The 15,399-nt window shown below is 44.0% G+C and overlaps 1 protein-coding gene across 4 annotated transcripts in view; it reads right to left on the bottom strand.

The window, feature by feature from the left end:
• Positions 1-11,886: 11,886 nt before the first annotated feature.
• LOC135310082 (signal peptide peptidase-like 2B) overlaps positions 11,887-15,399 on the bottom strand; it is a 41,297-nt gene continuing 37,784 nt past the window's right edge. For 3 of the 4 annotated variants that reach the window (XM_064469261.1, XM_064469262.1, XM_064469263.1), the window contains one exon: positions 11,887-14,554. In XM_064469261.1, coding sequence (XP_064325331.1) covers positions 14,267-14,554 — 288 coding nt within the window. In that variant the 3' untranslated portion in view covers positions 11,887-14,266. The remainder of the gene's footprint in view (positions 14,555-15,399) is intronic. The other variant, XM_064469264.1, reaches the window with a different exon arrangement.

The raw sequence follows: 15,399 nt of genomic DNA, 5'->3' as shown, positions 1-15,399 counted from the left end.
CACTCGGCTTCATCTGGATCTTTGGATGACTGTTGATCGTCCAGGTCACCATAAATCACCTCAAGCACAGCTAATTCCCTTAGATACTGGATACCTTTCTCCATGGTTGTTCATTTTCCTGGGCAATATGTAACATCTTCTTTAAAGGGATACCTTTCCTTCACTCCAGACAAGAGTCGCCTCCAGAGGCTGAGGGCTTGTGTTTTTTTCCCAAGTGCTTTGTCAACGCCCCCTTCCCCAGAAAGGGATCCCAGTTGTTTGGCTTCTTTTCCCTCTAATTCCAGGCTACTGGCCCCATTATCCCAGCATTGGAGCAGCCAGGTGACAATGTGCTCACCTGAACGACGGCTGAAATCTTTTCGCATATCTCGCAACTCACTCAAGGACAGGGATCGGTTGGTCCTTCTTTCATTTATGAGTTCTTCCTCCTCTCCCTGTGACTACCCTGCTTTTTCATCATCCCGTTCTAAACGAGTTGACGTCTGCTTCCAATATTTCATCTTGTGTATGGGGGCGACTGATACTGGCACGGGTTTATTTTCTGAACCAGTTCCAGTACTTGTTGTGGGGGTTTGAGTGGCCGCAGTGCCTGTCACTTTGCCTTTTAATCCAGAGACCTTCTGTTCCTCTTGGGAGCACTGAATACTGTTGAGCAGGGCTCGGTATGCATGGGCCAGGCCCCAGCATGTTGCAGTTATCTGTGTCTCTCTGGAGTTCCCAGCGTAACAACATACTTTCTCCAAATATTCTACTAGTTTTTCAGGATTCTGCACTTGTTCGGGGGTGAAACTCCAAAACACTGGGGGTGCCCACTGCCCTAGGTATTTGCCCATGCTATCCCACATGCCCTGCCACTCGTAACTATCAAGCCTCGGGGCAGATTTCTGGGTGATATTCTTAAGTTGCTTAGTCAAAACCAAAACAACATGCCCAAAACCTAACAATAAGTGCACCGTAACCACCCAAGGATGTTCGAGATACAAAATGGTTGTCGTAATAGAGTCAGAGACATCATAGAACAAAGTTGCAAAGGTACTATTCTGTATTTCCTCCATATAAAATCTCTCAGAGGAGGAGGTATAATTGCTAATTGCCTCAACAAGGTGGTATCCGAAGTACAGTAACGGTTTCAGCAAAAACCCCAGATACCAGATAAAGCTGAAAACGAGTGTTTGCATAACAAATCTCTTAGACTCAACAAATCAACACCAATCTTTAACACCAACTGCAAAAAGGACAACATGGTGCTGTGACCAGCAGCTGTTGTTATCTCCAACCCTTGAGCCCCACATTGGGCACTAAAAAGACTGTCGTAGTTTAGCCGGCAGCTCAGACCCGCACAGCCGCTCGCTCACTCCCGCACTGGTGGGACAGGGGAGAGAATCAGAAGGGTAACGTTTGTGGGTTGAGATAAGAACAGTTTAACAATTAAAATAAAACAACAGAAATGCAATGTAAAGGAAAACAATGAGAGGCACGAAACCTGGGTCAGGGTCAGAGGGGAAGGGAAGGGAATCAACCACCAAAACAAACCACAGATGACACAGCCACTCACTAGCCCCCAAGCTGCAACTGCCCCCCTTAATATACTGGTCATGGCGTCACATGGTATGGAATGAACATCCCATTGGCCAGTCGGGGTCAGCTGCCCTGGCTGTGGCCCTGCCCCTCCCAGCACCCTGCCCATGTGGCAGAGGGCCGGGAAGTTGGAATGAACCCTTACCACCACAGGCACTACAGTGAAGAGAATTAACCCCTTCTCAGCCAAAACCAGCACAGTATCATAGTGACACTTTAACACAATACCTACAGTAGTTGTTCCCTTTAAAGGCACACCATCGATCTCATATTATATAGTTTGGGGTTTTTATTCTACTTTTTATTGTTAAACAGAAATATTTTAGCAAAGTACTTTGGACACTAGACCTTCCATCACCAAGTTATCTGATGTCTTTTTCCTGAGCTGTTTTATCTGCCGTATATAAGGGGGCTTCTTGTTACCATGCTTTGTCTCACTATAGCCCTTACATCTATTCTATCTTTATACATGCTTAGCTACTTATTCTGCTTTCTTGATTCATGAATCTTTGAGTTTATCGCATATGAGAATTCAGATTCATGGGTATCTTCCTTTACCTTTGTTCTCCGTCTTTTGTGGTCTAAAAATCCGTGACCTGTGATGCAACAAATTACATTATGGTGGCTGTAACACCTCAAAATTAGTTTTCTTTAGTTTGTAGAATGCACAGAGTTACATGCTGTGGACTTAAAGACGACTGATGAATAGGATCTTACAGATTTCTGTTGGCTTTATTACAAAGTATTTATGCTAGCAAGGACTCAGGATGCTTACAGTTAATGTCATGAAAAAATTTCATTAAAAACTACTTTAGAAATCCTTTTGAAAAAATAGCTAGGTTCTTGGACACTTAAAGCATGGTTAGAGAGATGCTTTTATTTCAATGTACCAAATCTTAAATAATTTCCTCTCATATTATATGTAAATGAAACTGTTGTCTTACCTGGTACATTCAAAGCACGTTTGCAGAAATTGGTAAGAAAATGTATCAATGAAGAGTCAGCAGCATAGCATTGCAGCAATGAAAACTAACCACATCAGGTCTGTGTTAGCAAGATTGAGCCAGCAGTATGAGAGAAGTGTTTATTTCCCTCAATTTGGCAGTTAAGACTGAGTCTGGAATACTGTATCTAGCTTGGGGATCCCTGGTACAAGAGAGACATTGACAGACTGGAATAAATCCAGTGAGGCCATCTAGATGGCTGGAGGCAAAGAGGAGCTTCTGTTGCTGTCCACAGCTACCTAATGTGAGGATGCAGAGAAGACAGAGACAGACTTTCCTTACAGGTGGGCAGGGATAAGATCTGAAGCAGTGGCCTTAAGTCACAAGAAGAAATATTTCAGCTAGATATAAGGAAGTCTCACTAATAACATAATGTGTCCTTAAAATAAAAAACAAACAAGAAAGTTTGAAGAACTGTAAAAATTTATTGAGTATTCTAATTATAGAATTATTTAGGTTGGAAAAGACCCTTATGATCGAGTCCAGCTGTAAACCTAACGCTGCCAAGTCCACCACTAAAACATATCCCTAAGCACCACATCTTTTAAATACTTCCAGGGATGGTGACTCACGCACTTCCCTGGGCAGCCTGTTCAAGTGCTTGACAACCCTTTATGGTGAAGACGTTTTTCCCTAATATCCAATCTAAACCTCCCCTGACACAGCTTGAGGCTGGTCCCTCTCATCCTGTCACTGGTGACTTGGGAGAAGAGACCAACCCCCCCCACTACAGCCCCTTTCAGGCAGTTGCAGAGAGCGATAAGGTCTCCCCTCAGCCTCCTCTTCTCCAGGCTAACCTCCCCAGCTCCCTCAGCCACTCCCCATCACACTTGTTCTCCAGACCCTTCCCCAGCTCCGTTGTCCTTCTCTAGACATGCTCCAGCACCTCATTATCTTTCTTCATCTGGTTCCTGAATAAAAATCATTTGGATTTAGCTTCATTGTTCTGAAAATTTAATTGAAAATAATTACAATATGAGGTCCTAGCTGCTTCTATTCTACTTAATTTTTGCAGAATATATGCAGTAATTAAATAGGAAGTAATAACAAATGATAATATACAGCTGGCTTTTTTTAGTAGTGTTGCAGGATAATAAGAAACAGCCAAAGCCGATTCAAACAAGAAGCATGTGTGGTAATGGTCAAAATAATTATCTGTATCTATTGAATTCATAAATACAATATGAGGCACAATATTTTATTTGTTTATGTTGCCTTTCTTGAACTGCTTAAGGTAATGATTTAATTGGACAGTATGGACTAGGCTGATCACAGTACTTTCACAACATGTTGTTATCAATAGAAAGACTGTAGTATCTCTGTTAAGTAAAGCACTCTTCCGAGTTTACATTTGTCGTGGTTTAGCGGCAGCTCAGCCCCACACAGTCGCTCGCTCACTCCCCACCGGTAGATGGGGGAGAGAATCAGGAGGGTAACGCTCATGGGTTGGGATAAGAACAGTTTAATAATTAAAATTAAAAGAAAACAACAGTAGAAATGCAATGTAAAGGAGAACAACGAGAGGCGCAAAGCCCGGGGGTGGGGGGGGAAGGGAGGGGAGAGGGGGAACGAACCGCCGGAACAAACTGCCCGCACCGCAGCCGCGCGCCGCCCGCCAACCCGACGCCGCGCCGCCTCTGCGCTTGCGCTGCAGCTGCCCCCACCTCAATATATTGGTCATGGTGTCACATGGTATGGAATGAACCTGCCATTGGCCAGTCGGGGTCAGCCGTCCCCACCATGGCCCTGCCCCTCCCAGTCCCCCCCGCCACGCGGCAGAGCGCGGGAAGCTGGAAAGGTAGATGACCCCCACAGTGAGGAGAATTAACCCCTTCTCAGCCAAAACCAGCACATTCTCCACCCCTTATTCCATACCATTTACACCATGCCCAGGTCCCATATAATGCAATACAACCATACCAACCACCACCCCTCCCCTTCCCATCCTTTAACATAATACACAGACATCATTCCCTTAGTTCATGGACCTTCCCTGTACAATGTCCATTAAAAATGTCCATTGAGTTCATCCAGTCCATGACTCTGGGCTCCATCTGTTGTATCAGTCTTTCCGGGTGGGAGAGATGGTGTGTGGCGTTGGGTCGCTGCATACCAAGTCAGTCATCGTTCCATCACTGCTGCACGGCTTGTTTCATAGTTGATCTTCCATGGGTTGGGAGGCTCGTACTCTGATATCATTGGTACAACACAGAGGTGACACACAGTATTATATAGCAGTTCGCATTGTGCCATGCAGTTCATTGACTGTTTTCACCCAAAATCAAATCCCCTTCAGGCACACATCGGATTTCTCCATCCTCCCGCATCACCCACCAAGTGCACCCAGGTCCTCGAGCAAAAGCAATCCCACGAATGGGTTTGCCTTTGCCGGAGGCAGGAAGAACCCAGACTGTTTTGCCCAGCATACTTTTTGTGTGCACTACAGGGACTCTATCCCCTTCCACAGTACGTAAGGATTCTGACTGGGCAGGGCCAGCTCGGTTGGCAGATCCCCTCGTGTTGACTAACCACGTGGCTTTTGCTAAATGTGTATCCCAGTGCTTGAATGTTCCACCCCCCATTGCTCTCAGTGTAGTTTTTAACAGTCCATTGTACCGTTCAATTTTCCCAGAGGCTGGTGCGTGATAGGGGATGTGATACACCCACTCAATGCCGTGCTCTTTGGCCCAGGTGTCTATGAGGCTATTTCGGAAATGAGTGCCGTTGTCTGACTCAATTCTCTCTGGGGTGCCATGTCGCCACAGGACTTGTTTCTCAAGACCCAGGATAGTGTTCCGGGCAGTGGTGTGGGGGACAGGATATGTTTCCAGCCAGCCAGTCGTTGTTTCTACCATTGTAAGCACATGGCGCTTGCCTTGGCGGGTCTGTGGGAGTGTGATATAGTCAATTTGCCAGGCCTCCCCATATTTATATTTCAGCCATCGTCCCCCATACCACAGAGGCTTTACCCGCTTCGCTTGCTTGATTGCAGCACATGTGTCACATTCGTGGATAACCTGTGCAATAATATCCATGGTCAAGTCCACCCCTCGATCACGAGCCCACCTGTATGTTGCATCTCTCCCTTGATGACCTGAGGTGTCATGGGCCCACCGAGCTAGAAATAGTTCACCCTTATGCTGCCAGTCCAGATCCACCTCAGCCACTTCAATCTTGGCAGCCTGATCTACCTGCTGGTTGTTTCGATGTTCTTCAGTGGCCCAACTCTTGGGGACGTGAGCATCCACATGCCGTACCTTTACAACCAGGTTCTCTACCCGGGCAGCAATATCTTGCCACAGTGCGGCAGCCCAGATGGGTTTGCCTCTGCGCTGCCAGTTGCTTTGCTTCCATTGCTGCAGCCAGCCCCACAAGGCATTTGCCACCATCCAGGAGTCAGTATAGAGATAGAGCACTGGCCACTTTTCCCGTTCAGCGATGTCTAAGGCCAGCTGGATGGCCTTTACCTCTGCAAACTGGCTCGATTCACCTTCTCCTTCAGCACTTTCTGCTACTTGTCGTGTAGGACTCCATACAGCAGCCTTCCATCTCCGGTGCTTTCCCACAAGGCGACAGGAACCATCAGTGAACAGGGCGTATTGCTTCTCATTTTCTGGCAGTTGGTTATACAGTGGGGCTTCTTCAGCACGTGTCACCTCCTCCTCTGGTGATAATCCAAAATCTTTGCCTTCTGGCCAGTCCATAATCACTTCCAAGATTCCTGGGCGACTGGGGTTTCCTACTCGAGCCCGCTGGGTGATCAGTGCAACCCATTTACTCCACGTAGCATCAGTTGCATGGTGTGTAGAGGGGATGTTTCCTTTGAACATCCAGCCCAGCACTGGCAGTCGGGGTGCCAGGAGCAACTGTGCTTCAGTACCAACCACTTCTGAAGCAGCTCGAACCCCTTCATATGCTGCCAATATCTCTTTTTCAGTTGGAGTATAGCGGGCTTCGGACCCTCTGTATCCCCGACTCCAAAACCCTAGGGGTCGACCCCGGGTCTCCCCTGGTGCTTTCTGCCAGAGGCTCCAGGTAGGGCCATTCTCCCCGGCTGCAGTGTAGAGCACATTTTTTACATCTTGTCCTGCCCGGACTGGCCCAAGAGCTACTGCATGGACTATTTCTCGTTTAATCTGTTCAAAGGCTTGTCATTGCTCAGGGCCCCATTTGAAATCATTCTTTTTCCGGGTCACTTGATAGAGAGGGCTTACAATCAGACTGTAATTTGGAATATGCATTCTCCAAAAACCCACAACGCCCAAGAAAGCTTGTGTTTCCTTTTTGCTAGTTGGTGGAGACATGGCTGCTATTTTGTTGATCACATCCATTGGAATATGACGACGACCATCTTGCCATTTGATTCCTAAGAACTGGATTTCTCGTGCAGGTCCCTTCACCTTACTTTGTTTTATGGCAAAACCAGCTTTCAGAAGGATTTGGACTATTTTCTCTCCTTTCTCAAAAACTTCTTCCGCTGTGCTGCCCCACACAATGATGTCATAAATGTACTGAAGGTGTTCTGGAGCTTCTCCCTGTTCCAGTACAGTCTGAATCAGTCCATGGCAAATGGTAGGACTGTGTTTCCACCCCTGGGGCAGTCGATTCCAGATATACTGGACGCCCCTCCATGTGAAAGCAAACTGTGGCCTGCACTCTGCTGCCAGAGGGATTGAGAAGAATGCATTAGCAATATCAATTGTGGCATACCACTTGGCTGCCTTTGACTCCAGTTCGTATTGAAGTTCTAGCATGTCTGGCACAGCAGCACTCAACGGTGGAGTGACTTCATTCAGGCCACGATAGTCTACTGTTAGTCTCCACTCTCCATTAGACTTCCGGACTGGCCATATGGGACTGTTAAAGGGTGAGTGGGTCTTACTGATGACTCCTTGGTTCCTCAGTTGGTGAATGAGTTTATGGATGGGGATCAGAGAGTCTCTGTTGGTGCGATATTGCCGCCAGTGCACTGTTGTGGTGGCGATCGGCACATGTTCTACAGTCCAGTAAGCCCGGTTATTCCTTTCCTCCACCTGGCTGGAGGCGGGGCCCCTCTAGTCTTGATCATGGCAGTCACAACTCACTTCCTGTAAATGTGAATCAGGAGTCCCTCTATTAAGCTCAGAAATAAAATCAGTTCTTCTACTCCTCTGTCTGGGGAATTGCTCACTGGAAACTGGAGCAGCAGCTTTCCTGGAAGAGCCTCCCTGAGTGACTGTTCTTCCTTGCAGTTCACGCACTCGTGCCTGTAGGGTCGAGGTAGGCTTGCCATCCCACCTCCTCATGTCCTCTCCGTGGTCACGCAGGTAGAACCATAGGGTGGCCCGTGGTGTGTATCCCCACCTTTGAGCCAAAGGACGCTTATTCCTAACAGCTGAGACACTACTCTGTCGAGGTGGGGAGCAGGACAGATCTTCTTTGAGTTGCTAGAACTCCCGGGACAGTTTCTCAACAGCAGAGACGAGCGAAGAAGAGATATTTGCTTTGTACTCCCGGAGTTTATCAATCACCTCTGCCACCATTGGTGCCTTGTCATCTTTCCAGGACATTACTGCCAATAAGTTTGCATATGAGGATGGTGCGCTCCGTACAAACTTGGGTCGTGTGCACTCGGCTTCATCTGGATCTTTGGATGACTGTTGATCGTCCAGGTCACCATAAATCACCTCAAGCACAGCTAATTCCCTTAGATACTGGATACCTTTCTCCATGGTTGTTCATTTTCCTGGGCAATATGTAACATCTTCTTTAAAGGGATACCTTTCCTTCACTCCAGACAAGAGTCGCCTCCAGAGGCTGAGGGCTTGTGTTTTTTTCCCAAGTGCTTTGTCAACGCCCCCTTCCCCAGAAAGGGATCCCAGTTGTTTGGCTTCTTTTCCCTCTAATTCCAGGCTACTGGCCCCATTATCCCAGCATTGGAGCAGCCAGGTGACAATGTGCTCACCTGAACGACGGCTGAAATCTTTTCGCATATCTCGCAACTCACTCAAGGACAGGGATCGGTTGGTCCTTCTTTCATTTATGAGTTCTTCCTCCTCTCCCTGTGACTACCCTGCTTTTTCATCATCCCGTTCTAAACGAGTTGACGTCTGCTTCCAATATTTCATCTTGTGTATGGGGGCGACTGATACTGGCACGGGTTTATTTTCTGAACCAGTTCCAGTACTTGTTGTGGGGGTTTGAGTGGCCGCAGTGCCTGTCACTTTGCCTTTTAATCCAGAGACCTTCTGTTCCTCTTGGGAGCACTGAATACTGTTGAGCAGGGCTCGGTATGCATGGGCCAGGCCCCAGCACATTGCAGTTATCTGTGTCTCTCTGGAGTTCCCAGCATAACAACATACTTTCTCCAAATATTCTACTAGTTTTTCAGGATTCTGCACTTGTTCGGGGGTGAAACTCCAAAACACTGGGGGTGCCCACTGCCCTAGGTATTTGCCCATGCTATCCCACGTGCCCTGCCACTCATAACTATCAAGCCTTGGGGCAGTTTTCTGGGTGATATTCTTGAGTTGCTTAGTCAAAACCAAAACAACATGCCCAAAACCTAACAATAAGTGCACCGTAACCACCCAAGGATGTTCAAGATACAAAAAGGTTGTCGTAATATAGTCAGAGACATCATAGAACAAAGTTGCAAAGGTACTATTCTGTATTTCCTCCATATAAAATCTCTCAGAGGAGGAGGTATAATTGCTAATTGCCTCAACAAGGTGGTATCCGAAGTACAGTAACGGTTTCAGCAAAAACCCCAAATACCAGATAAAGCTGAAAACGAGTGTTTGCATAACAAATCTCTTAGACTCAACAAATCAACACCAATCTTTAACACCAACTGCAAAAAGGACAACATGGTGCTGTGACCAGCAGCTGTTGTTATCTCCAACCCTTGAGCCCCACATTGGGCACTAAAAAGACTGTCGTAGTTTAGCCGGCAGCTCAGACCCGCACAGCCGCTCGCTCACTCCCGCACTGGTGGGACAGGGGAGAGAATCAGAAGGGTAACGTTTGTGGGTTGAGATAAGAACAGTTTAACAATTAAAATAAAACAACAGAAATGCAATGTAAAGGAAAACAATGAGAGGCACGAAACCTGGGGCAGGGTCGGAGGGGAAGGGCAATTAACCACTGAAATACACCACACATGACACAGCCACTCACCAACCCAACACCAGCAGTCCCCAAGCTGCAACTGCCCCCATTAATATACTGGTCATGGTGTCACATGGTATGGAATGAACATCCCATTGGCCAGTCGGGGTCAGCTGCCCCGGCCATGGCCCTGCCCCTCCCAGCGCCCTGCCCACGTGACAGAGCACGTGAAGCTGGAATGATCCCTTACCACCACAGGCACTACAGTGAAGAAAATTAACCCCTTCTCAGCGAAAACCAGCACACAGTACAATATGAGCTCAGCAATAGCATGCATTTGCGCTAGCCCTACCCCACAGAGGTTTACATGTGCTTCCCATTCTTAGAGGTTTTTCTACCACCAGCCCCAAAATTCCTTTACTGTATTTTAAATCTATTAATTCTAATGTCATTAATTCTAATGTCATCCCTACTTGAAACAGAAAAAAAATAGTTTGTTTTTCCAATCTGCAGTAGCATTTCAGATTTTTGGATGTTCATCATACATGTCCTTAGGTCTTTTCTTTGGAGTAGTAGTTGCAGACCCCTTTGGAGTAAACTCTTCCACTGCCATTCTTTTTCACTGTCTTCTCATACTTTCTGAGCCACCTTCACTTTTTTCTCATCCTTTCCCTCTCCATCCTGCGTAGAAGCATTGGCATAGAGCCTAACCCGAAAAGCCAAAGAGCTTGTTCGTGTGACACTCTGCTTCATGTCCTGCCAGCCAGCTGGGAAACCACACTCTAGATAAAATACCTGAAGATTAATCTTTCCTTGTTGCTGATGTCTTCTGGACCTCTGATGATAGTTCTGATCATAGTTCCCGTTCTCTTCTAGACTAATACTAATGTCCTCCTTTCCTGAAGATGCAGCCCTTACACATATTTTTTTTTAAAACATCAGAGATTATTTTTGGAAATGGAAAAAGGCACCATCTCTGCAGGCTTTGGACAAATATTTGGATCTGCTGGTATGTCTAGATTTCAAACACTAGCAGCACATTGCTGCTTAGCCAGCTTATTTAGCCGTGAACGTACTACAAATAACATGCCAAACAATGAAAGCATATACGAAATACTCTGTTTTGTTAATCGATAATCAAAAAGCTGCCATTAAAAAGAAATATTACAGGGTTTTACATCCTAAACAGCCAGTGTAGTGCAAGAAACCAGAAATATATGCACTACCCAACCTGCACTAAAATAGCTGCATGTAAGCATTCACCTCAAGGCAACACTATTACAAAAAACCCAATATAGGCCTTTTTTTTTTTATTTTCTAGCCAGAAAAAGTTCAACAAACTGTAGGGCGAGATGTCCAGGAGACAATGAGCATGTATGTGGCCCCAAGTATTGTGTTTTGAAAGAGCTTTCAGAGCAAGAACCTATAGGAGGATGTGTTGTGGTTAAGTAGGAAGCTACCTTTAAATTCTCTAAGCATTCTGTTGCCTATCAGATACCAGAGAACAAAGTAAGAGCTGCAGGTAAATACACAGCATCTCCCCAACAGCATATGAGTTCATTAATCAATGCAGCCACGTACTTAAAGCTCAAAATTATATTATTTCAGTACCATTTACTAGCTAGTTTCTTTCTGGCTCCACAGTCAGTGCTGTTTCCCAGCATGCTTAGAAGCCTACATGCACTACCATTACAGTCACGCTATGTTCTCAGTCTGAGCAATGCATCACGGACACAAAAACCAGATCTGAAACATAGAAAGGTGCATGCCTGAAAAATGCAATCAAGCCTAGCAAGGCAGTCTTATCAAAAGACATACTGAAGGCTACTGTAAGAAAAGAGCAGCATCTGAAGGAAAAGCTTGCCTGATTATCTGAGATTGAGACATTGTGTCAAAAGTTCAAGAAATTTGGTAGGGTTAATATAAAAGGAGGAAAAGAAATTGAAACCAACAGTTTTCTAAATGAAGCTTTCCATTAGACATGTTACAAAACTAATGGAAAATATGCTGGAGATGGAGATATTGTATTGAGTAGCTATTGGGTTTTTTTCTGCCCACATTGATCTCTGTAGTGTGGAAAATATAAAAACAAAACCAAAAACCCCCACACTTAAAACCAGATGGAAAACCCCCGGAAACATAAGGCGAGGCATGTGCTCCAAGCAGACCTCTCTAGAATGCAATGTGAACAAAGCAACTGTTAAATGCCTACAAGTGTTAGGAATTCTTCCATTTTAATTGAGTTATAAACATTTTGAGAAATAAACTGTTTCCTAACCCACAACATATGAGGACAAATGTTAAAAATACACTTTCAAGTAGGTGATAAAACTTAATGCTTCATCATCAGAAAGGTACTGGCTTTTAAGTATATAAAAAAGCTATTCCAAATAACATTATGACTGAAAGACAATCAAGGCAAAAAACCACAGAACTCTGAGTCAGTCTCCAAACTTGTTTTCTTCCTATTTGTCAAGTTTGTTATTTAAACACGAGATTGTTTTCTTAATTTAATATACATACTTATACAATGGCTTAAATTAAGGCATAATCCAGCTGGCTAAATTTTTCAGTAAAATGTCTCTGTTGCCTTTTATTAGCAATAATTGGTTTGGATTACTGCTGGCAAAAGTAACACAGTCCATTAAAGAGGAGACTGAAAAAGAGATCTCTCTAGCACTACTATCTTCCATTGGGGTGATTTGTAAATTAAATGCAGGCCTTTGGATTCAGGAAGCCTTTCAAGAAACTCACCATTAAATCAACTTATCAGACAGGGCTTGAGGCTTTAAGCAGAAGCCGGTAAAACTCTGAAGCCATAGTGTGGTTTTACAGAAAGCCTTTCACATTCTGGAGGAAGAACACTAGCCACCCAATGTGAAACAGATAAGAACAGAAGTTATCATTCAAAAAGCACAGGGCAAACTTTTGGAAGACATTGCCAAAAAGACAATGGCTGAAATTTAACAGACAATAACAGAGAGCCCTTCAGAATCCAACTCAGCATGCCAGCTGTAGACTTAATTTAAAAGCATTGTGTCACTATGTCACTATGTCTGATTGTGTTACTATGATGATACTTTTGTAAACTAAGTCTTGGGCTCTCAAACACCCCGAAGAGTATTTCTTCCAGGCAATCTGGAATCATATTCTAGGATCCTAGAACACTTCCATTTTCTATTTCAGTCTCAATGTGAAGCCTTTGAGGCTTCCCGGGATTGCAATTTAAGTGTAGAACAGACACCTTTGATAAAGCCAAATGTTCTTAGATGGAATAAATAATATGCAAATCACATCATCCCTCTATGTGTCCTAAAGTTGACACAAAAAAGATTCAGTCATGTAATACAGGGAAAACACACAATTTCAAGGACATAAAGTAAGACCAGATGCACCCCAAGAAGTTTTAAATTCACAAATGTAGTCCTTCACAATGTCATGTAGAAAGGGGTGGAAAATAATGTGCTAGATCACAGCCTCATTCCAGAACTTGACAGGCCAAGCTTTGGGTACTCTTGGGACAAAGACAAAACATGACTGAGGCAGCTGATTAGTTATTGAGCAAGTAGCTTTAAATCACATCTGACTATAGCACCATATGCACTCCCTTGGGAATGAAAACACCAGATTATTTTCTTTAGAATTAGAAAGCGTGATTATATTCCTTAAACAAATAACAAGCAGAAGCTCAAAACCCCAAACATATGAACTTTTACTCCTTTCCTTTCACATTTTCCCAATGAAAATACTGTCTATCAAGCTTAGAATAGTGCTACTACCTATTTCCTTACCTATTTGGCTTGTATTTTATTCTAAAACATTAAACATTTTTAATATGCTTTTGCTTCCAGATAGTGTTCTGTGACAAACACTGTTTATTTTCAGAGACAGCCCCTAGAGTTCATACGAGTGCTTAGAAAGTTTCCTGCAGCTCCATTCATCCTGCCTTTTAAACTAGACTAGTATCCAACCCAGGTACCTGGAAGTAAAAACAAAGACAAAAAAATTAAGAGATGCATTTAATGCACCGTGGTAGTATAAATCCTTTCAGAGGCTGGTAATTTAACCATTCTCTGCATTTCCTGAATGTCAGTTTATACTAAAGCATTCCCTTGCATCAATGGCTTTGACAAGCAGGGAAAAGTAAAGTAAAAGGTAACAATAGAGAAAGTGCTAAAAAGCTATCATGTTTCTCTCAACTAAGCATTGTAGCAGACTGGTTCGATGCTTTTTCTCCATGTTAACCTACACTATGCTAAAGCAGCAAAACAGCCACACAAGCACAGAGTACTGTGTAAATAAAGACTCTTAATACTACCCCGGTATAATGAAGATGGAATGGTCAGAGGCATTCACTAATAAAATGATCATTGAAATCCATACATCAGAACCCTTGTAGAGCACCATATTTCAGAAAGATGTTTGAAGTGTATAGCTGTACCGAAGCTGGAGGCAGAACATTTGTTGTTGGATTTGATGATCAGACTCCCAGTGAGGTTCCTCAATGAATGCAAATGCTACTAAACCAGTCCTAAATACACACTGGTTTTATATGGATGTTTGTGAGGGAAAATAAGGAGTTCTTATCGCATCGTTTATTCCAGCTGTTTTTGCTCTGCATTTAGGCATTTGCTTTCAAGGTTGTCCTTATTCTGACCAGCTGGTTCCTCACTCTGTGCAAGAGAAATTTCTGACTGGTCTGTCTTTGTGTCGGTATCAGCCAGCTCCTTGGCAGCTGAAGTGGGGCCATGCAGCTCCTTCACGTGGAGGGTAGGACTCGTCATTTGCTCTGGGTCTTGTTGAGAGGCTGGTACATTGCTATCTTTGGGAAGCTCAGGGCAGTTGACAGGAGCTATCACCAAGGGAGGCTGAGGTAGGTCTTTCTGTAAATGGAAGATCACAGGTCAGAATGATGGAAAGAGGAATTGCTGTGTCCAGTTACCAGGAGTGATGGTCATACAAGATGAAGATTAAAGGACCATCATCTCCATTATCACTCTCCAGCAATGGACACATGCCATACACGGTTATCCTGTCTTTGCATTTTATAGTACACAAGGGGATTTTTCTTCCAGAAATGTGTTTAATTGCTTTCTGCCTGGTCACTCCTTGCTGGTTTCAGATGCACTCTGCTGATTACGCAGGAACAGGCAAACACCACCTTGGCACTTCATCATTCTCTGGGTTTGCCCACCTTTACTATCAGTGTACGACAACTGGCAACTTTTCCATCACATTTCAAATGATCTCAAATATTTTTCCAACAATTAGATTCAGTTTTCTAGAGGAAAGTTGTGATGGTTATTGCAAATAGTAGGATAACAAAATAAAACTCACTGGGGGGAACCTCTACCTTGATAGATTTGCCCTTCAAGTAAGTACTCGAAAACTATAATCATGCATCATGATAGAAATTATTCCTTTTGGAATCAAATTCATTTCACTTGTACCACAGTGAAACAAAATGATAATTTACTATATTGAACTAGATTTCTACCTTCATAAGCAGCAGGTTAAGAAAAAAATATGAAGAAAAATATTTTAAGGATATATTTAATGTAATATTATAAAACATTCCATTAATATTAATAATGATACTTCCAACAGAGACCAAACCAGTAAAATTATGGCACAATCAAGACGGATAGACAAGGTCTACTTTACTTTTCACTAGCCAGTTTAAGTGGCCATAAATATTAAAAAAAGAAAACCTTACTGAGGCAAAAAG

This window comes from Phalacrocorax carbo, chromosome 19 (assembly GCF_963921805.1).
Source record: "Phalacrocorax carbo chromosome 19, bPhaCar2.1, whole genome shotgun sequence".
NCBI classification, from domain to species: Eukaryota; Metazoa; Chordata; class Aves; order Suliformes; family Phalacrocoracidae; genus Phalacrocorax; species Phalacrocorax carbo.
The sequence above is the reverse complement of the archived record's forward strand: the minus strand, read 5'-3'. Positions and strand labels throughout refer to the sequence as shown.